Below are 21060 nucleotides of genomic sequence, written 5' to 3'. Positions count from 1 at the left end.
AAGCAAGTTTTTTATATGTTATATATTTGTTGCTTGAAAACCAAATCAAATACCTTTTAACGCTATTATTTTTTGATCGCATGCTTATAAAATATTTTTTTTCTTTCAATTATCTTACAATTAAAAGTAGCATGTGTTTCTAGAAGTAGTCCGCGGCAACACACAGACAACCTATCTAGTAGGTTTCTTAAATGACTTATTTTATTGCTCGTAGAAAAACTATGGATGCTTCTTATATTTCTCATCTTCTTTTTAAAAAAGATGATTTATTTATATAAGACTCCTAAATTTATTAATAGGATACCGAGTTTATAAATAATTTTTGAAAGAGTCTTTCGGGGGTTGGGAATTCAATTGAATTTTAGCAATGCCTATCATCCTTACACATATGATCAAATTGAAATAGTGAATCGAAGTTTAAGGATTCTTCTAAGCTACTTCTAAGTAGCTTAGAAGAAAACAAACCAAAAGTGGTGAGCCGAAGTTTAAGGATTCTTCCAAGTAGCTTAGAAGAAAACAAACCAAAAGTAGTGGGATGTTGCCTCGTAACAAACTGAGTTTTCCTACAACAAGTCCAAAAAGCGCACCACTCAACTTAAATCTTTTTAAGGTTGTATATAGTTAGAACCCATCAAAGACACAGTATATGATTTAGGAAACATTGCCAAGTGGACTCTTTACTGCCCGGTGCCCGCATCCCCCATATCCATTGTTGTTCTATTTTCAATGCAATCGAATAGTTGAACTTGAAAACAGTTTTCACAGATTTCTGAGCAGTTTTGGTGCTGGTTTTTTTCTGAATATGCCAAATGGCAAATCACCGTGGAGCAGGACATGACAAATGTTACCCTAAACTTACTCTAAATTTCAATGCCCCCGTGGCTCTGTTTTCACTGTAACATCGTTTCCTCATTAATCTATGAGCTCACTATGCCTCTTTCACAGAAAATAAAAAAAGTTACCATAAACTTCTGCTAAATTTTATTCTGGTATGAACATAATCCCCTATATGTAAAAATCTATATGCCCGTACCCTTTAAATTGATGATATCACGGCTTTATGTTTCTTCATTTCTTCAAGTTAGATGAACCTTGTAATGTTTGCATGACTTTTGGGTTCATTCCTAAGTGTATTGCACGCATCACTTTTAATCAGCAATTTTTTTGAAAATTAGTATATAAAATAATTCAGTTATTCAAATATTCGTTTTTTTTATTGTTATTTTTCTGGTGAAAAGTAAAACGTATAAGGTTTGCATAAAAGAAAGTACATAAAATAGCTTACTATATATATTTGAGACATGTTCCTGACAGGAGCGAAGGAATCATGGGATACGAACACAAGTAGATGTGTTCATGGAGTATTCTATGTTTTATTTTTGTTTGATAGTATTTGGCAATCGCTTGCCCATCAGATTAATTTTTTCTTTTATCAATCCACCTCATCATGTTGGCTTCAAGTTCTACTAATAAGAGTACAACATAACATTTTAATCCCAATTCCAAAGATCTCTCCATGGACTCGACCAAGCTTTTGCACCCTTTCACCTTCTATCTCTCCACCGCGTTGGCCATTTTTCGGTACCTCCAAACCGGTTTCTTTGGCCTGAAACGGATTCCGATCTTTTTCACCATAGTTGATACAGTGATTTCATTGTACTTCAGGTTATGTGGCCTTTCACCTTTCACCATTGATTTAGACGATCAAACCACGATGCATTTTTGGACCTCCAATCATAGGAGGTTCAACAAACCTAATCTAGTCATGATCCATGGCTATGGTGGTGATGCGCGGTGGCAATTTGTCTATCAAGTGCGTTCTCTGTCGCAAAACTTTAATTTGTATGTTCCAGATTTATTGTTTTTCGGCAAGTCTTCTTCGAAGAGATCAGGCCGAACTGATACTTTCCAAGCAAGGTGTTTGGCTGAATGTTTGAAAAGATTGGGCGTAGACAGGTTCTCTGTGTACTCAATTAGCTATGGAGGGTTTGTGGCATGTCGGATTGCTGAAATTTTTCCAAAGGAGGTGGAGAAGGTCGTGATTGTGAGTAGTGGGGTAGTTTCCAGTGATGATCAGATAGAGGAGCAGATCAAGAAAATTGGAAGAGATCCAGCAGCGATACTTTTGCCTGAACATCCACAAGATCTAAGGTTCTTGGTAAACCTATCAGTATACAAGTGCAAGCCCTTGAGGTGGCTTCCTGATATATTCCTTCAGGAGTTTATCAACGTGGGTTCAGTTTAGATCAACTACATAATTCTATGTTTAATTGATGCATGCCTGCTAGAATATGGTTTTGTTGATAATTACCGTGGGATTTAGTTTAGAACTGATAAAATCCTCAGGTTTTAATTTTCTAGGCAATGGTTAATCATCAGAGAAAGGAAAAATTAGAGCTACTGGAGCACTTGCTGGCCAAAAAAGCTGATATACGCCTTCCCATTCTAACACAGGTATGCTTTGTTTTCAACTTTTAGGAATCATTTCGAGTGAAAACAACTGCTGTTAATTAATCTCCATTTTCTGCTATTCCCTGTTTCAAGGAAACACTGCTAATATGGGGTGATCAGGATAATGTGTTCCCAGTAAACTTGGCCTATCAATTGCAGAGGTAAATTGTATACACATTAGTGCTAGTTTTTCAAGCCTTCACCATTTACGAATTTCATTCGGAAGTGACCATTATTAAAACTCCATTGTTGATTGTTGTTGATCACAGGCACCTGGGACCAAAATCAAGGGTAAAGATAATCAAGGATATAGGCCATGCGGCCAATATAGAGTCGCCCGATGCTGTGAATGATCTGATAACATCATTTGTTTTGGGTCGATCCAAATGGGATATCCCATCAGTTTCTGAAAAATCCAGTCTCAGTCAAGTGTATTAGGAATTATATCATGTAAGATTTTTCTACCAGATTATAATCCAGTAAGACAAAAGGGTTTCTGCTATCAAACCGATTTACTCTTTCTTGTCGTGCTGAGGTTGAGAATGGCATGGGAAGGATGATCTTGCTGTTATAAATCTCAGTAAACTATTGTTTGAATTTTTGTCCTGTTCTTGGGCTGTGAGGCCCCAACTATGACCATAAAAGAAAAAACAGAAGTGGGATTACTACTTTATTAACAAAAAGCTATGGTGTGTGTTTTTTACCCCCACAAATTACTGTTGATTGTTTAAGTAAAATTATTATTTTGTTTTTTAGTGAAAAAATAGATGCCTTTTGTATTTGGGATAATTTGATTTTTTTAATTACACATTGTTCATTAAAAAATTGTTAGTGGATATATATATATTTTTTCTAATTTTTTTAAACATTAAAATAATTTATTTACCCTCAAAGTAAAAAAATATAAAATTATTGAATAAGAGGTTTTTTATTTTTTCATTTCTTAGATTACAATAAAAAAAATATTTTTGCCTTATCAGACAAAAAAATAAAACATTTACATCCTTTCAAATATTTTTTATATATATAATTATCTATATTTAATAAGAGAGAAAATTAGAAAAAGAGAAAGATAAATCATCACTTAAAAAGAAAAAAAAATATCATATTTTTTATTATTTGATTGTTTCTGATGTAATATATATGAAGATAATCATTTCATCCGATATAAAAATTGGGTTGAAACAAGATATAAATTGTATTTTTTTTAAATAAAGACAAAATAAAAAATAATTAAACTATAAGTTGTTCATAGTAATTTTCTATAAAAAAACGAAAAAATGACAATGTTTAAGAAGGAAAATATCACTTGCAAAACTAGAGATGAAAAGTTAATTTGAATCTGATTGATAGGTAGAATATATATATATATATATATATATATATATAATTTTATTTTTATTAAATAATAAATAATAATCCAATAACAAATACTCATAAATGAATAGTTTATAAAAATTGATTTTTTTTACTTAATAAATAATATATTAAATATAAATATCAAGAAATCTGTATCTTTGCCATCCGGCGCAAGACACCTCTTCCCAATGCCACCGTAATAATAAATAAATAAATAAATAAAACATGAATAACAAGCCCCTATACAAACGAAAATGTCATCACGTTCCCATGAGCAAGCACTGGCCGCCCTGCTATCCCAACTTGCTCTCTCCTTCGACGGAGCAATTCTCGGGGCAGCTCTTGCCTACGCCGCCGTACGTTCAATTCTCAATTACACTGCAAATTCCAAATCCCTTGCCAAAATCAGCAAGGCACCCACTCTCTCCCTCTCCGACCTCCGATCGCTCCTTCAAAATCACGATCAAGACCACCAGGACCATGAGCAGAACCTCGTAATTGTCAGAGGAATCGTTGAGGCTAAATCAGCCGTTGAATGGACATGGAAGGAGAGCTTTAGACCCCCCAATGTCTTGCTTTCTCATAATTCTGCTTATAAGGCGGTTATTCTTCAAAAAACTCAAACTGTACGTACTCTTTTATTTATTTAATTTTATTTTTTGCAACCCAGAATTTGTAGTCTTCTGCGGCTTTCATTTTTTTCCTTAGAAGAAAAAAAAGAATAGAAATTGGGAGGTGATAGAGACTGATATTTGTAAGATTCTGTGTATATGAGGAAGGTTTAGATTGTTACACAGGCATTACTTGATTATTGGGCAGGACTAAAATTTTTGCATTTGTTTAGATTGACAAGGAACTGAAGTCGAAAGCTCTGTTTTGGGAGTCTTGTTGGCTGTTTCTTTGATTATTTCACAAGTTGCAAGAAAGGCTAATATACATATGTACATGTTTTCGGTTTATGTTTGTCAGTGTATATACAACGAATGGAAGGGCTTTTTAGGATGGACTTCCGAGTTGCGGGCTATCTTTGGCAGATCTTTGAAAGAACAAGAAACAACCTTATTAAGAACGGTGAATTCTTTTAACTTGCCAATTTTCTTTCTTTGGGTCATTTTATGGAGATTTTTGCTTCTCTTAGATTGTTCAGTGGATTGAGTGTCTGTCAAGTGGGTTATTTGGTGGATTTGATGGGAAGGACTAACCTTATGCATTGTTGTTTATTTGATAGGTTCCTTTTATACTAGTTGAAGGTGCTCAATGGCCACGGTCTGATTATGTTATCGTGAACATGGTCGGATCAGTACACCCCCTACCTCTTACGACTGTTTATCATCAGTTGCAACGAATTGCTGCTTCTCGTTATACATTCATTCAGGCACTTTTTGGTCATGAATACCCTGTGAGTTCCAAATTTGTTAATTCTAGGTGCTGCTTTATCTTTCTTAAAATAATTTTAATGCGTCTTTAACTCATATTGCTTTCGGTATTGCTTTATTTCTGCTGTTGCATTTCTCCTTTAGATGTCCTTGCTAGGCCTGACAGCATAATCTGTTCTGTTTTGAAGGTTGGGGTGCTTCACGAGGAGAAAATCCTGCCATTAGGGAAGTGTATCAGTGCTGTTGGCATTTGCAATTCTAGAAAAGGAATTCCTGAGATAAAATCTTGCAAGGATCTTCCCTATTTTCTGTAAGTGACTTAGTTTGGAAAATAGCCTGTTGGGTTTTGTAGTTAGACATGCATTACAATTGTGATTTACATCTTCCCCTTGCATATGGGATTGTGTTGAGATTACATTAATTCATTGCTGTTAACATTGATGATGGTGGTGTGTGAGAATGACAATTTACTTGTTGGGTTCAAAAACTATGTTGGGGCACCCATGAAGCCATGGTGGATCATTGAATGTTTTTTTCAATCAGTCTCCTATTGTCCACGACTTGAGTATCTGAATGAAATCAATGATATTATATTCTCTCTTCTCTTCTTGGAGCATTGTCAATGAAATAACTTTTCTTCTGGGTTGTTGCAGGGCTGACATTACCAAAGATCAAATGGTGGCAGATCTTGCCTTCACGGCGAAAATACAGCTATGGAGTGGTATTGTTCTTGGTTCACTTTCAATTGGGGTCCTTGGCTTCGCTGTTATGAGGTATAGTAGTTTCTGCTAAAGATTATTTGCTGCAGAAGTGTTTGCCCCTTTTCTTGCCTTTCACTTGGATTTCTATTTTAGTCACATGTCAATAGGGAAAAAAATTGATGCTTATCTGTCACGGCTGAATTATGAACAGAAATAATCAATCAAGTTCTAGCTATCAGATCTGATTCATTATCTTAATCATTAAGAACAATTTGTTTTTAGGAACTGGAATAAATGGCAAGCGTGGAGGCAAAGACACTCTCACCTGCCGAGCCATACTACCATTGATGCAGATGTCTCTCGGATTGATGAAGATGAAGCAGGAGATGTGCCAGATGGACAGTTGTGTGTGATCTGCTTGACGAGGAGAAGGCGATCTGCATTCATTCCCTGTGGGCATCTTGCATGCTGTCATTTCTGTGCTATATCAGTTGAAAGTGAGGTATCCCCCAAATGCCCTCTCTGTAGGCAGGCAATCCGAAATTCTATCAGGGTTTTTGAATGTTGAGTGACAGAGAATTACTGTTTTATGTAACATAACGCTGTATTAAGAGTATATCTATGGCATAGAAGGTAGCTCAATTAATTTCCATGTCACGGAATAGAGCTCGGTCCATATTACTCGCTTTTAAACTACCTTAACGAAACACTACAAGGATGATGATAATACTAGTCAGGAAAAATCGAAAATGACTTCAAGAAAAGAAAAACCCGACGACCTACCATTTTATGCCAAGTTCTAAGGGGTCTTAATGTGTTTGGAACAGCCCGTCCTTGTGTACTGTTAGGGGATTTACGTCATGTTTAGAATTTGTGTTTTTTTATTTAAAAATACATTAAAATATATATATATCAGCATACTAAAATAATAATAAAATACTAAAAGTATATATTAATTTAAATATTTTCTAAAAAATTACTAATTTAAAGAGGCATGGTCGAACTACTCTTCCAAACATTACCAATTGGGTTATTTTTCTTGTTCGTAGCTATATTGGTGGATTTTCTTCTGTTCTCAATTTCTCATCAATAACAGTTTCTTCGTTTGTCTAGGCAAGTACTGCCCTGTTATTTTTCCTTTTTGGGAAAAAACTGGCAGATATCAGCCATCTCGGTCGGAGAAAACAGTCTCAAGAGCCAATTAATTGGTTTTTCGTAATTGCATCTATGATGGGAAAGGTCGAGATTGGAAGGGAATTTGTCATTGTTATCGACCCCTGTCGAAGGAGAAGGTAGAGTAGGTTACATAGTGCTGGGAAAGGAGCAAATGTTTTGTGCTGCACTTGTGTAATATCATCACTAACAATATCAAAGATCATCACTAACAATATCAAAGACGATTTGTAACAGAAGCACTTCCATAGTCTACCAAAAAAACATAACACCTTTACATGAAGAGAACAAGATGCTGCTAAAGTTTCGACTCACTTCCTTTCATATCTAACTTCCATAGTGAACAAAAAGAAACAGGCTGCCCTTTCCACCATAACCCCACACAGCCATCTTTCCCTTCCCCTCTCATCTCCCAGTTACTATCATACTTCCTCAACAGTGCTCGAGCTCCATCAATGGCGTCTTCTCCAAACAACTCGCCAACAAATCCCACCCCTCTCATCCTCTCACACCATTTTTCTTTTCCTTCATTCATCTCTCCACGATTTGTCAAGGCCTTCGCTGCCTCGCCTTCCATCATCCGTCTTTCGACACTCTCTCGGCCTTTGAAAGCTGAGCTTGTCGAGTCCAAAAATCTCCATAAATACTCTACTCTCCTTGAAAATCCTGTTGCAAAATCCCCACAACTGTTGCAGCTACAATCCATATTGTTTTCGGTGAGTATCACGCCTTTTGGCTCCAACCTTCTCAGAACTCTCAAGAACTCAGTTCTTTCATCTGGTGTGTTGTGGTTTAAATGATGGAGTCTGAATTGCGCACAAACTATTAATGCTTCGTCGGGTTTGGTGTCTATTATTCGTCCACTAAGTTTTTGTAATGAGTGGTTATCAAGCCTTTTGATTTGCAAATTGATGTTCATAGACTTGGCAAAACCTAGTAGTCTGGAGGAAAAATTGTCTCCAGGTGGACCTATTGAAAACGGGGTCTCAGTGGTTTGATCATTTTCAGAAGCGGCCGTGATGACTGTGATGCGTACTAGAGGAGGAGGTCCTCCAGGACGGCGAGTCAAGGCCTCAAGAAGTGTAGGCCACTGTACACCATGGGATACCCCAATATCAAGAACATGAAGGTTTCGCCTAGGATCTTGTTCCTGTGCAAGAACTTGAAGGATAGATGCATTAGCAATGTTGTGAGGGAAGGCAAACCAAGGACTCACCTCGTAGAATTTGAGTAAAGATTTTTGAAAGAACTTTGGCTCAGTAGAAGCAAAAGTAATGGTTCCTGTAGATGCTGAGGACAAGGTTGAGGAGGATGATAGGTGGTGAGTCAGTGCTCGAAGACCATAAGCTGCTAGCCTGTGGTTAGCATCGCCAGTTAATGAGGCTAGCTCATGGAGTACATACAGAAGGTGCTGCACCCGTGACATGTTTCCAATAGGGATAGCGGCTGCACAAGGATTGAGTAACTGTTCTGCCCATCTCCCTTCCTTGTTGTTACCGTTATTGCCGTTAATACCTGTACCCTTGTTGGTGGTTTTCTTATTTCCATTTGATTTTTTCACTACTACCACTGCTTCACCATCTTGCTGTTTCTTGTTTATCCAATTATTTGGATTCTTTCTCTGATGATGATTCTGGGACGTTTTGGTAACCGGGTCTTCAGGATCTTTCCGTTTCTTGTTTGAAGTGGTCGATTGTGGGTGATTAGATAAGGTGGGAGCAATTGGTGGTACTAGGCTAGTTGTATTGATATTTGTGGTGGTGCTTGTGGTTATGCTGCTGCTGAGACTAGCGTTGGTGTTGACTAGATCCTGGTAAAACTCTTCTGCTTGATCCCACCATTGATAGGGATTGGTATCGGCTGTGTTGTACGGATCATCAAAGTAAGATGGCACGAACGATACTGAATCCTCTAGCCAATCCAATACGTGATCTGATGTATGGCTTGGCTCTGATTCTTCAATGGTCATTTTCTGCTTGACACAGGATGGAAAAGGTGCAATGGAACAGAGGACAGATCTCGTAGACTTAATTTCTCTTTCTGGAAGGAGACGGTAGAGAGCATATTCTATAGGGTTCGGTGTGCTGTTCATTTGGAGGTTGTGATGTTTTATTTAAGCCATAGGAGATAGAGATTAGAGAACATGAACTCTTCTTTTGTTTTTGTTATTAACTTATTCTCTTGTTATGTCAGAGTGGTTGAGATCTATGCAACGATGATGTTCGCAGAAAGAGCCTTGGGGAATTGTGATTGGTGTTGACTATTTGGATTCTCAAGAGACGGCAAACTATGTCTTTGCTAATTTAAAATTGCAATTTCATGTTTGGTTCTGTTTTGTACCATTTGTGGTTTGGTTTTGTCTCTGGATTGAAATAGACCTATCCACTACAACCAAGTTTCTAGTTTTGGACTCCCATGGAAGATACCCCATTGTTGCTTAGAATTTGTTAAGAGCCCTCTTGTTCTATGACTTGAGCCCGCCCGAAGTGGAATGAACCTCGACCAAATCAATTCTCAGTTTTGACTCTTCCATTGTTGCTTTGTTATTTTCAGGTAAATAGTAACACCTACTGTCTGGAATCAAATCCTTTCCTTTTTATTTTATTCCAATTTTTGTTGCCTGAGGTTCTCGAATAAAACTAAACATTGCAAGAAACTTCAAATGATCGTAATTTTCCTTTTTCTGATGAACAGATTTCATTTCTTTTTTAGGCTGAAAGAACAGATGATGTCAAGTCTTGTGATCAATTAGCATTTCTGTAAAAGATACATGTTTGAGCAGCATACTCTAAATGTGTTGCATTCATCAGGAACTCTCAAAACCTGGACATTTTTTCGCTGTTTTGAGTAAACTGTAGTTGCTTGAGATGTGGGTAAAATTTGATTTAGCTTTGCTTGTAACACTTTCTTCCCGAAGATGGTCATATTCTATAAAGAAGGAGAAAGAAAAGAAAAACACAGTAAATGTAGAGATAATTGAATTAATTTCTATCTGCCAAGGTATGATAACAGAAAATTTCAATCCCATTTTAACATTCAAGTACATAAAGGTTTCAGTATGCAATCAGTCTATACATGACATGAAGCTTGCCTCAGATTAGGAGGCTACCAATGCTTATTCTGAAACAATGGTTATGAGGCTCAAGAAGAACCACCAACAGGAAACAAAGGTAGAAACTTAATAACTAGCTCATGAGCAGTGTTAAGCATCAGTGTAGATTTGCTTTGGTATGGCAGATATTGTGGCTGAGTGAATACTCATGGCAGATAATCTGTCTGCTCTAGATATTTTCCACCATTTATTTTATGCAGCCATGCTCCCTTCTTCAACTAAACAGTATTCTAGGTCGGTAAGAGCAAGAACCTGCTGGTGGATGATGGTCTTTTATATTTTTAATTCAACACAGGCTATAAATTTTCACGTCTGCTCTAATATTTTACACCAACAAATGTACTTTCACTTGGAAATTTGAAGGATTATGATCATGAATCCTTACTACAGAAATCGAAAGCTAAATTATATCTGCAATGTGGCTTGCCAGAACTAAAGCTCCACTAGTGGATTGTTGATCCAATATTTTATGTTGGAGGATAGTTTCCCTAGAAGAAGGCTCCTCCAGAAACAAGTCACAGACATGTCTCCTCTTGCAAGGAGGCATGATTGAGAAATGCCGCAATATAGGACGAGAAGCTAATAGTATGAAGAAAGATTCCCGGTTGAGAATAAACAATTGACAATTTAATGTACGTAGAGCATGTCATACATGAATCCGAGCTCAACCTCTACGAACTTTGAGTAAGCAGCTTGATGGAGATTATTGACCAGTAGGAGGATGTTGGCTCCTTGGTTCCTTCAAAGAAGCTGCTGAGTGAAAGTTTCTAATATTTGCTTGGTAGTTGAGCACGTGAGAACCCAAGTTTTCTCTCCATACTTGATAATTCCAGAAATAAACAGTGGAATTGACAAGAACAAGAGGAATTGGAGTTCCGAGGTACTGAAATTCTGAGTAATAACCAAGCACTTGTCTTAAGCACAGCTTGTTGTCTTCCAGGGAGTAAGCAGTATGATTGTGTCTGCTCTGAGCCACGATGCCAGAGAAGGGAAAGGTGTCCAAAGATCTTCAGCTTTGAGCACCACTGATGACCTTCAGCGCCGCGGCACCCACAATTGCTAGTCTCATGAATCTCTTTGAGGGTCATTTTTCCTGGAATTTATACAGCTAAGATCTTCCTCACTCACTCCCGATGTGGAATCTGGGGAGTGATGGAAACAGGGCATGAAGCTCAACTTTAGTGGACGGGTCTGCTTATGATCAGTTTCTGAAAGGTTTCACTTCTAGGTGTTCCGTAGTTGCATCTGATTTATAGCAAGTTGTCAAGCACTCTTCCATGGCAATGTCAAGCTTTACCTTGTGGCTTGATATGGAATCATGGGATTGAGTGTGAAACTGAAAAAGGCATCTCATAGCAGCAGCGAAAGCGTGTATGATGGCTGGTTGTCTTGTGTACTTTCAGGAGTACTAAAGCAAAGAGAATGAAGAGAAAAAGTGTTCCAAATTCCGACATGCAAGCAAGGTATTTCATCCTTGAACAGATTGTTTAACAGTAGACAAAGTTAAATCTGGAATTTTTAGTTTAGGAATTAAATTAATTTCAGCAATGGTTGAAGGAGATTATGTACAGTTTACCCTTCTTTCAAGGGATTATGTTAGCAGAAAGAAGGAAGCTTTAAGCATCTGGTGCTTGTATAGAAAAGAAAAGCAAATTATAAAGAAAATGTTCAAAATATTCTTGAAACTTTGAATTGTTAGACAAGCTAACCCAATCATTACATTACATTACATTTCATTAAAGTCAGCTAGATTCAATCAGGATGGTATTTAAATGATTTTTTCATAGTATTTAAGTAATTTTTTTAAATTATTATATATATAATATGAAAAGAAAAATAAAAATATGTTCATGAATGTTCAATGAAAGTAGTTTTTTTTTGTTTTTAATTGATTTTTGATATGATTTTATTGTGTTAATTGATTTTTTTCTTTAATTACATACAAAATACTCAGAAATTATTTTAATTTAAATTTACTTTTGAAATCATAATAAGTTTTTATTTAAAAATCAGTGTTTCAAATTTACAAACATGCTTTTGTTAAAACAACAAGAACATTTACTAATAAGGAATAGGATTTAAATTGAAGAGTTATATATTTTTTCTACCTGATTGAATTTTTAACAAATCTTTATTTTAATTATCATTGTCTTTTATTCAAAAAAACATGTTGCTAAGAAAAAAAAAATCATGCCATTGTTTCAAACAAAATTAGTGTTTTGTATGATAATATTATCTATTTTTATTATTATTTTAAAAAATTATATAATTTTCTCAAATTTATTATTTTCAATTTTTTCATATAAGTGCATGAAATAATGAATTCTTTATTTATTTTTAATTGAAATGTGCTTACGTGAATTAAAAAAATATATTTTTGATTAAAAATATATGTTTTTCTCTTTCTACTTCGCTTCATTATAGTTTTTCAAAATTATATTATAACAGCATCTAGTCTCAAATTAAATTAGGAAGTCAATCCAAGATGACACCTCCATAGATCTCCTCTAGCCAAGAATATACACTGTCTGAAAGTAATTGTGGTATGTAATTTACTTGTAACTCCTCTAGCTCCAAAGTCTATTGACTCTTTCACTTTTTATTTAAAGTTAGTGGCCAGCTATTTCAGTAATTTCTTCTTCTAAAATTGAGATTATCTCAGTATCATAATTATATTATAAATTTAACATGTTAATCTAGAAAAGCTTGAATTTATCTTCATTTTCTTTTAAAGCTATTAATATTTTTTATTGTTTAGTTGAGCTTTTGAACATAATCAAACCAATGAACTAATTTTTTATAGACACTTGTATTGCCATGACAATTTGTTTTACATTAAAAAAAATTAGGTCTGCCTGCTACATCATAGCGCGTGCTGCCATCTAGTAAATGAGCACCCTGCAGGCTGTAGGTAAAATATTTGAGAGTGGCACTGAAGATCTTTGAAGCTTCATGGTAAATTAATGATCAATTTAGTAAATTGAGCACTAAAATTAAGCATTTCTGCTTGGAGTTAAAACGTTTCTCGAAAGGTAAAATATTCGAGCTAGGTAGGCCGTCCACAACAATATGTCATTTCCTTGGAAACATGCTTGCAGATAAAAATGTCTTTGTAATCAATCAAAGAAGAATAGTGAGATCCTTACTGCCAGCGTATATAGTTGGATTTAATTGTGGAGTTAAAGTATGAAAATGTCTTTGTAATTTGATTCATTGTGTCTCTCATCTATTATTATTTTCATTTACTATGTTATTCTACTATATTTTCTTAGCTTATTATATCACTTAGTTAAGACTATGTTTGTTTTCTAAAAAGTAATTTTTTTTTTTAAAATAAATTTCAGAAAAGTGAATTATTTTCTGATGTTTGGTAGTGTAATGAAAAGTAAGTTGGAAAACACTTTTCAGTGTTTGGTTATGTCATAGAAAATAAGTTGGAAAATAACTTATTAATGTTTTATTTTTTTCAAGTTTATAAAAATAATGATGAACAAATCTTACAAATTAAAAAGTTGAATGAAAATGAAATTGAAAAAAAATATAATTTCATAATTATCTCAAATAAAATAAATAATAATCAAAATAATAGAGATCAAATCTAAAAAATAAAAAATTAAAAGATGAAGAAATTAAAATAATAATAATAAACATTTCATAAATTATTTCAAATAAAATAAATAACAATCAAAATAATGATGATCAAATTTGATAGATAAAAAATTTCAATTAAAAAATGATAAGGGAAAAGAAAATAACAATTATAAAAATAAGAACCAAAGTTAATATAAAAATTAAATTTTAAGAGATGAAATTAAAATACAAATATTCAAAACAAAATATATATATAGCAATCAAAAGTTTGGGGATCAAATTTGATATAATCAACAAATAATATGAAATTTTTAATTTTTTCACAACTTTCAAAAAGTGTTTTCTGCCCAAAATAAAAGGAAAACACTTTCCTCGAAACCAATCTAAATTTTTCTTTGACTAGAAAGTGTTTTCTGTTGACCGGAAGTGTTTTTTGTTGAATAATTTTTTTAATGACAAACAAACACAGAAAAATTTAAAAAATAATTTTTTAAAAATAATTTTTTGAAAAATAAATACTCTTTAATTTTAATGTATGAATCACTTTTAGATGATGAGAATCAATCAAACGAGTGTGTGTGTGTGTGTGTGTGTGTGTGTGTGTGTGTGTGTGTGTGTGTGTGTGTGTGTGTGTGTGTGTGTGTGTGTGTGTGTTGTGTGTGTGTGTTAAAAACTTGATTTTTTTTATTAAAAATTATTTTTTTATATTTTTAAAAGTTGATGTTAAAAATTATTTTTTAAAAATAAAAAAATATTATTTTAATATATTTTTAAATGAAAAATATTTTGAAAAATAAAGTTATAACATTTTTTTAAAAAAATTTATAATGTCACTTCACTTTACTGTATCTTTATTTATTATGTCATTCGATTAATCATGGTTAGTATTAATTATGGTTAGTATTAGATAAGAAGTCATTCAATCAGGTTGCCACATATTAAAATTTGAATTTAAAAAAAAAGTGTGGCTACTTGATTGAATGCCACGTATCTAACACTAATTTTGGTTAATGTGTAACATATTAAGCAAAGAAAATATAGTAAAAGGGCATAATAAATCTAAATAATAGAACATTTTAATGATTTAACTCTTTAATTGTCATGCAAAAACAAGGAAATTGTTTTGTTGGTATCATCTATTTCGATTTGAAAACAACATATTACAAGAACTTTTTCTCTATTTTTAGGCTTACTGCACTGTTATATGAAAATAATTAATATTGGTTTAAAAAAATAATAAGAACAAATTAAAAGAAAAAATATTGACGAGCATTGAGGGGTGTGACTCAACTGATTAGATCCTGAATTTATTCTTTAGATATTACCCGTTCGAGTCTTACAAATTCTAAGACTACTGAAAGCTTACATGGTTATTAACTTTAAAACCCATAAAATTAATTAAAGTATGTACAAGCTGGTCGAAACATTCACGTTAATCTAAAAAGATAAATTGACTTGCCAGCATCACATTATTCTGCTCAAGATCTGTGCCCCACTAATGGACTTTGGATTGGGCCTAGGATTTGCATTCCTCACCATCAAGTCCATGACACATTACAAAAGCCCAAAGCCCAAATCCTCTCCATGCATCCATCCAAGACCCGAGTTTTTTTTTGGGTCCAGACACATTATATTGGCCATTGCTATACTAAACCCATGATGAGTGGCATGACTTTTAAATATCCTAATAGACCCAACTAGGCCGCAGTGCACTAATTCTCAGCCTGGGCTTGGGGTGTCCACGTAACCCTGGCAACACCCCCATTGTAGAAGGACTCACACTCCTGAAATTGCAAAGCATAAACAAAGATGCACATGAAGTTACAAGCCTGGACAAAAAGTCCTTGACCCTAGTTTTCTTGGTGTTTTGGTAAGTTAGTATATTTTAAAAAATTAATTTGTGAACTAACATAGGTAAAAATAACAATTAGAATCTAGTATGGTTGAGAGAGTTGCAATTAGCATCTGCGACTTACGTTTCACAATTGATATTTACAACTCCTCTAACAAAGGGATCCATGAGTAGTTTATTTTTCCATCAATTCTATAGAAAAAAAAAATTTACATAATCACAAATAATCAATTCTCTACCATTAAAACACAATTCACATAAGCAACACATAACGTATTCAATTGCAAATAACAAATATACACTAACAATTAAGACAACATAACATTTTATTAAAAATTAAACTAACTATACATCTATTCATAATTATCATAATTTATAATAATATGTAATTATATCTAATAATCTCATCAGCTCATCCAACTTGAAGTCGGGTCTGTAATATTCATGTAGGCTTGAGAAGGACCGATATCATCTCAGCTTGTGGATGGACCTAGGTCGCTCGTAGACAGACCTGGGATGCTTGTGGGTGGGCCAACATCCCCAACACTCCCACGATAAAGCGATCTCATCTTCCGCTAATGTTGCTTTAAGACACTTAATCTCCCCAAACTCTTGAAGTCTGCCACAACATAAATTGAGCGTGGTGTTAGCCACAATACGTCCCATCTCATCGACACCTTCACAAATAGTTGTTGATCCTATACCAAGTAATTAATTTATATACATACATTAAAAACAAATTAGTAGTCATCATCCACAATAAAATTATTCTTGTATTTAATAAATGTAAAATAATATGGGATACCAATCGATTCTGTCTCGGATACCAGTGGCATAATGCATTGGGTTACGTGGATGTCTCGGGAAACATGACTAGGTCGGTGTAATGAAACGACATATAATGGACATATATCATGTCATGTATACATTTATATCAATCATTGGTTACTGATTCTCAAAAACACGATCTCTCCTAACATCCCAGAGATCAAGGTAAGATGCATGAATTACCAACCTATTGTCTTCGTGCTTACCTTAGCGACCAATATTGTGCAACTCCTCTCCGGTATCAACATAATTCGTTATATGCTAAGATAGCTCAAACTATCGCATTATCCGATTTGGATAATGCATCTCAATAATATTGAAATAATGCATATGAACTTGTGCTAACTAAATGTCAGATCTCTCATAATATTTAAGCAAAACTGAAAGTATCAAGTCTTCTCTATATAACATTCATATAACCTATCAAAACATATATAAAAAATTCCTCCATCTATTCTTTGTACGATTAGAACTTAGTATTAAATGTTCACACAACTTTCTATATTTATATGTCTGTTTGGGAATGTAATAAAAATTATTTTTTAAAATATTTTTTTTAGAAATGCATCCAAATAATTTTTTTACTTTTAAAAATAATTTTTAATATCAACACATTAAAATAATTTAAAAACATAAAAAAATAAAAATAACTATAGTTAAAAAAATTTCAATATTTTCACAAGCATGGTCAACTTACATTTCGAAACACCCCCTCATTAGACCTGCCAAACTGCATTAGGGTTATCCATGCCTAATGATGATCTAATCGACATCACATTTTTTACTCAACAATAACCATTAGAAATTGTTATCTGAATTGATTGCCCTACACACACACACACACACACACACACACACACACACACACATTGCTTTTTCAATTGTATAGTCGTTTCAAGTCATAAAAAAGAAAGGATAAGCTTATCATTATCCAGTGGCCTAGCATTGCCTATCTTCTTTTAAGGATTGTTTTACGTAGCGGTTGACTTATTATCTTGCTATTTTTTATTTTTTCAAATTATTGATGTCAAAATAATAAGGTTTCAATGATAAACTTTTAATTTATAAGCTTATCATTATCTAGTTGTTATTTTTTAATTTTATGTGTTTTTAAATCTTTTTGATATGTTAATATTAAAAATAAATTTTAAATAATAATAAAAATCACTTTAAAAAATAATTTCATTATAATAAAAACTATACTTTTATTTTCTTAGCTTCCATAAAAATAACCTACCACCGTACCAAACGCCTAGCTATAATAAAAACTGTACTCCTATTGTCTTAGCTTCCATAAAAATACATGAATCCAGCAGTACTTGTAATTTTTTTTCCCATTTCCTGCAGAATCTACTTAATTCTTTCTTGCTGGAAGGAACATGGGACTGTCCATATAAAATAGAAACTAGATTCTTGTGCTCTAAATTTTGGCTATGCGAAACATTGTATACACTAGATCAATTAATTAATGGAGCTTTCAAATTTAAAACGAAACAAAATTGCAAAAAATGAAAAACAATTGATGAGAACACAACCACATTACTTAGTCTAATTAAAACACATGAAGAAATGGATGAAAAAGTTTTCAGTAAGCTAGCCTAGCCAGTTCCACCAAGAACTTTCTTGAGCTTTTTAACCTGAGCATCATCAAGAAAAGTGGATTTCTCCAACAACTCTGAGGACAAGTTATTGGCAAAGAACGCAAAATCAGTGATTTGGAGGCCAGGATCAGGGTCACTGAAGCTAACAACAGCGACTGCATTTATCTCACCATCATTTATTTGAAAGTGAAACAGCCCTCGTGGAAACACCATAACATCACCCTTCTTAAGAGTCTTTACGTAGACAGTGTTGGCCAAGCTGGAGATGAATCCAGCGGTGATCTTACCTTGCACAACAAATAAGACTTCGGATGCACCAGGGTGCGTGTGCATTGGGATAACACCAGCTGGTGCTAGGTCTAGTCGAGCCATGGATAGACCAAGCCCATTTACACCGGGAAATTGCTGTACAAAAGCTGGGGTCACGGCAGCACTGATAATGTTGGTAGTGTTGCCAGCAACGCCAAGGCCAGTAAACACAAAATCATCGACTGTGACCTTTGAGGGCATTCTGCAGGCATACCCTGCAGGATTTCCTGCACCCTTTAGTTTTGCAACACAGAAATCAGCTGCATGGGAGGAGGAAGAAAATAGGAGAGCAAAGAGACAGACAAAGAGAATCATTTTCACCAAAATGCTATTGGTTATTGGATTTTGAGTGTGTTTTCTGGATGTTTTGTTAGGTTTATATAGAACTTGTACACAACTGCCAACCTGGGTATCGTGCAAATTGGACATGCTAGGACCACACTTTTAATTTGCGCTGGGAGTCCCGTTCGTGCTTATGGAAAACAACAAGAATTTTCTTTTTGTTAATTAATAATAATAGTATTGTAATCAATTCAAAAGGTTTATTCTTTTTGTTTGTTGGCTACTCAATTACTCGTCAAATTGGTATATTTGAGATCAAGTTTTATTTATTTTTTTATCAAAATTTTATTCAAAATTATTTTTTACATAATTTCTTTATTATAAAAAATTAATATAATTAAAATAAATTATGGATAAATAAAAAATAAATCTTAAAAAATCCTTAGTTAGAATGTTTATTGTGAAACTCAAAACTCTTTATTTCTATACAAAAATATCTGATATATTATTTATTTAAAAGTTGGATGGTCATAAATAAACTTAAATAAAATGTAATGAGTTTAACCCACACATGCATGCTTAAACATGAGCACTAGCATGAATTTGGTTATTTTTTTTTGGTTAAGGTTTTAATTTGGCTTTTATAATGGACAATCAATACTAGTAATTTTGTTAAAAAAATTCATCATTAACAACAATAAAAAATTTATTATTTTAAAGTATTTCAACAATAACAAAAATGTTTTTATCTTAATTCAAACATAAATATATTATGTGATTAGTATGTATGCCATGTTTGTATTTAAATCTTTTATGTGATTTTGAATATATATACACACACACACGTTTAGTATACATGTGAGTTTTTAATTTGGTTATAAATTTATCAAGATATGTAAAACTACATGTTAATAATTTTAAACCTGTTTTTCTTGAATGTTTTTTAAATAAATTCTTATAATAATAAATTGAACAATTCATGCTTAATAGTTTAATTAATCAACTAATTTTTGTGGACAACAATAAAGTGCAGCTTCTGACTGAAGTACTTTAGTTGAAGGGAAGAGGTGATTAGGAAATCATCAATTTGTGGTCCAATATATAGCAAGCACATGGGAAGGAAAGAGTGAGTTCTAACAAGACAACATGACAGCTAAAAAGCCCAGATAGCATCCATTAAAGTCTTGCTGTCCTACGGAAATTTTGAGTGGCTGGAAGAATTCCCCTCACTCATGCTAAGTCTTATATCCACCCAGGATAGTAGAACACAGTGCTCACTACTTGGCATGAGCTTCTCTGCATTAACGGTGAATGGACAATGCTAGCTAGCTAGCTAGGATCATATAGAGTTCAATTCCGTATATCTAATGAGTTGGAAAATAATTGGTAATTTTATATATATATATATATATATATATATATATATATATATAGTAATTTTATTACATAATTACGTACTCTTCCGCTTCTAATTTTTAAAAGACGGTAAAACTGCAGTAAAAATGGCTAAGAATTATTGTTTATAGATGAAGAATGGTAATTTGTTTGGTCATATTTTGACAGGGAAGTTGCTTGCTTTATGCACTGATGAAAAGGGTGTTTTCTGGTAAGAGCATCAATCTGCAGACCCTTGCTAGCTAATCTGTACAACTTGATCTCCTCCATGAGGAGTGAGCAAAACTGCGCTGAAATAACTGTGTTTAGCAGGTTTGGCGGGATTTCATTGTTTCCTGGTTTTTCAGGAGGACCAAGCAGCGGCTATTTGCAAATAATTAATTGACCACTCTCCTTGACATGAACTATTTATTTATTTTTACTTTTCCCCTCGCAAATTTGATGTTTATTTTATGAAGTTTTCGTTGGATTCCCATTTTGACAATATATTCTCTCGATTGCTTGTATGTCCGATATGAAATGAGCCTAACTTGACTTTAGCCAATCGATCGACGCCAAGACTTGATCAACTAATTTGTGAAATAAAGGTGTATTTAGTATTATGATATCTTTTTGTAGTTGTGGTTGGAGAAATTAGTTTTATAAAAATAGTTTTAATTAAAATTCATTTTATAAATTAAATATATAGTTAAAATTGTAGTTGGATTAAGGTTAAACAAAAAAATATTTGGTTAATATACCTTTTAATCATGGCTCCATCCCATTTACATCCACACAACCTATACAAGTTAACCTTTTAATCATTCAACATATTTATATACCAATATTTTTTTTATTCTTACACCATAATCATCATTCTCCTCATATAAAAAATACATAATTTATACATAGCAATATTAACAACAAAAACATATTTTACCACTATATCTTCTATAAATTCTAACACCAACACAATTCCAAAACCAAACAGAAAATGATCTTACAAAATCCCTTCGATCATATGATAATAGAGACCGGTGAGAAGAACAAT

At 33.5% G+C, this 21060-nt stretch overlaps 4 protein-coding genes across 7 annotated transcripts; 2 read left to right on the top strand and 2 right to left on the bottom strand.

The window, feature by feature from the left end:
* The first annotated feature begins 1309 nt into the window (after positions 1 to 1309).
* Positions 1310 to 3134, top strand: LOC133696998 (uncharacterized). The gene is made up of 4 exons (XM_062119316.1): positions 1310 to 2230; positions 2362 to 2454; positions 2545 to 2612; positions 2721 to 3134. The coding sequence occupies exons 1-4, from the start codon at positions 1517 to 1519 to the stop codon at positions 2887 to 2889; spliced, it is 1044 nt and encodes a 347-aa protein (XP_061975300.1). The 5' UTR covers positions 1310 to 1516; the 3' UTR covers positions 2890 to 3134.
* Positions 3135 to 4024: 890 nt separating this feature from the next.
* Positions 4025 to 9664, top strand: LOC133687772 (E3 ubiquitin-protein ligase SPL2). Of its 4 annotated transcripts, XR_009841035.1 has the most exons (9): positions 4025 to 4436; positions 4780 to 4881; positions 5039 to 5209; positions 5375 to 5496; positions 5840 to 5959; positions 6170 to 6389; positions 7001 to 8942; positions 9046 to 9158; positions 9254 to 9664. XR_009841035.1 is itself a non-coding variant. In XM_062107087.1 (7 exons), the coding sequence occupies exons 1-7, from the start codon at positions 4065 to 4067 to the stop codon at positions 7181 to 7183; spliced, it is 1290 nt and encodes a 429-aa protein (XP_061963071.1). In that variant the 5' UTR covers positions 4025 to 4064; the 3' UTR covers positions 7184 to 9664. The 4 variants fall into 4 exon arrangements, 2 of the variants coding, with proteins under 2 accessions (XP_061963071.1, XP_061963087.1); XR_009841034.1 differs by having other exon boundaries at positions 7001 to 9158; XM_062107087.1 differs by having other exon boundaries at positions 7001 to 9664.
* Positions 7270 to 9152, bottom strand: LOC133687762 (protein NODULATION SIGNALING PATHWAY 1-like). The gene has a single exon (XM_062107074.1). It carries the CDS (start codon positions 9150 to 9152, stop codon positions 7359 to 7361), a length of 1794 nt encoding a protein of 597 aa, XP_061963058.1. The 3' UTR covers positions 7270 to 7358.
* An 8240-nt stretch (positions 9665 to 17904) lies between the features above and the next one.
* Positions 17905 to 18719, bottom strand: LOC133697192 (auxin-binding protein ABP19a-like). Its single transcript, XM_062119607.1, has one exon. The coding sequence runs from the start codon at positions 18666 to 18668 to the stop codon at positions 18042 to 18044; it is 627 nt and encodes a 208-aa protein (XP_061975591.1). The 5' UTR covers positions 18669 to 18719; the 3' UTR covers positions 17905 to 18041.
* Between the last annotated feature and the right edge of the window lie 2341 nt (positions 18720 to 21060).

The sequence above is a fragment of the Populus nigra genome, chromosome 1 (assembly GCF_951802175.1).
Source record: "Populus nigra chromosome 1, ddPopNigr1.1, whole genome shotgun sequence".
NCBI lineage: Eukaryota > Viridiplantae > Streptophyta > Magnoliopsida > Malpighiales > Salicaceae > Populus > Populus nigra.
This window is presented reverse-complemented; position numbering and strand designations above follow the sequence as displayed.

Bases quoted from the DNA above. Each gene is read 5' to 3' on its own strand.
- LOC133696998 (XM_062119316.1), top strand. From the start codon at position 1,517: ATGGACTCGACCAAGCTTTTGCACCCTTTCACCTTCTATCTCTCCACC. The intron at 2,455-2,544 runs GTATGCTTTGTT...CCCTGTTTCAAG, and splicing joins GCCTTCCCATTCTAACACAG to GAAACACTGCTAATATGGGG. The intron at 2,613-2,720 runs GTAAATTGTATA...TGTTGATCACAG, and splicing joins TTGGCCTATCAATTGCAGAG to GCACCTGGGACCAAAATCAA.
- LOC133687772 (XM_062107087.1), top strand. From the start codon at position 4,065: ATGTCATCACGTTCCCATGAGCAAGCACTGGCCGCCCTGCTATCCCAA. The intron at 4,437-4,779 runs GTACGTACTCTT...TATGTTTGTCAG, and splicing joins TTCTTCAAAAAACTCAAACT to TGTATATACAACGAATGGAA. The intron at 5,497-5,839 runs GTAAGTGACTTA...GGGTTGTTGCAG, and splicing joins AAGGATCTTCCCTATTTTCT to GGCTGACATTACCAAAGATC.
- LOC133687762 (XM_062107074.1), bottom strand. From the start codon at position 9,152: ATGAACAGCACACCGAACCCTATAGAATATGCTCTCTACCGTCTCCTT.
- LOC133697192 (XM_062119607.1), bottom strand. From the start codon at position 18,668: ATGATTCTCTTTGTCTGTCTCTTTGCTCTCCTATTTTCTTCCTCCTCC.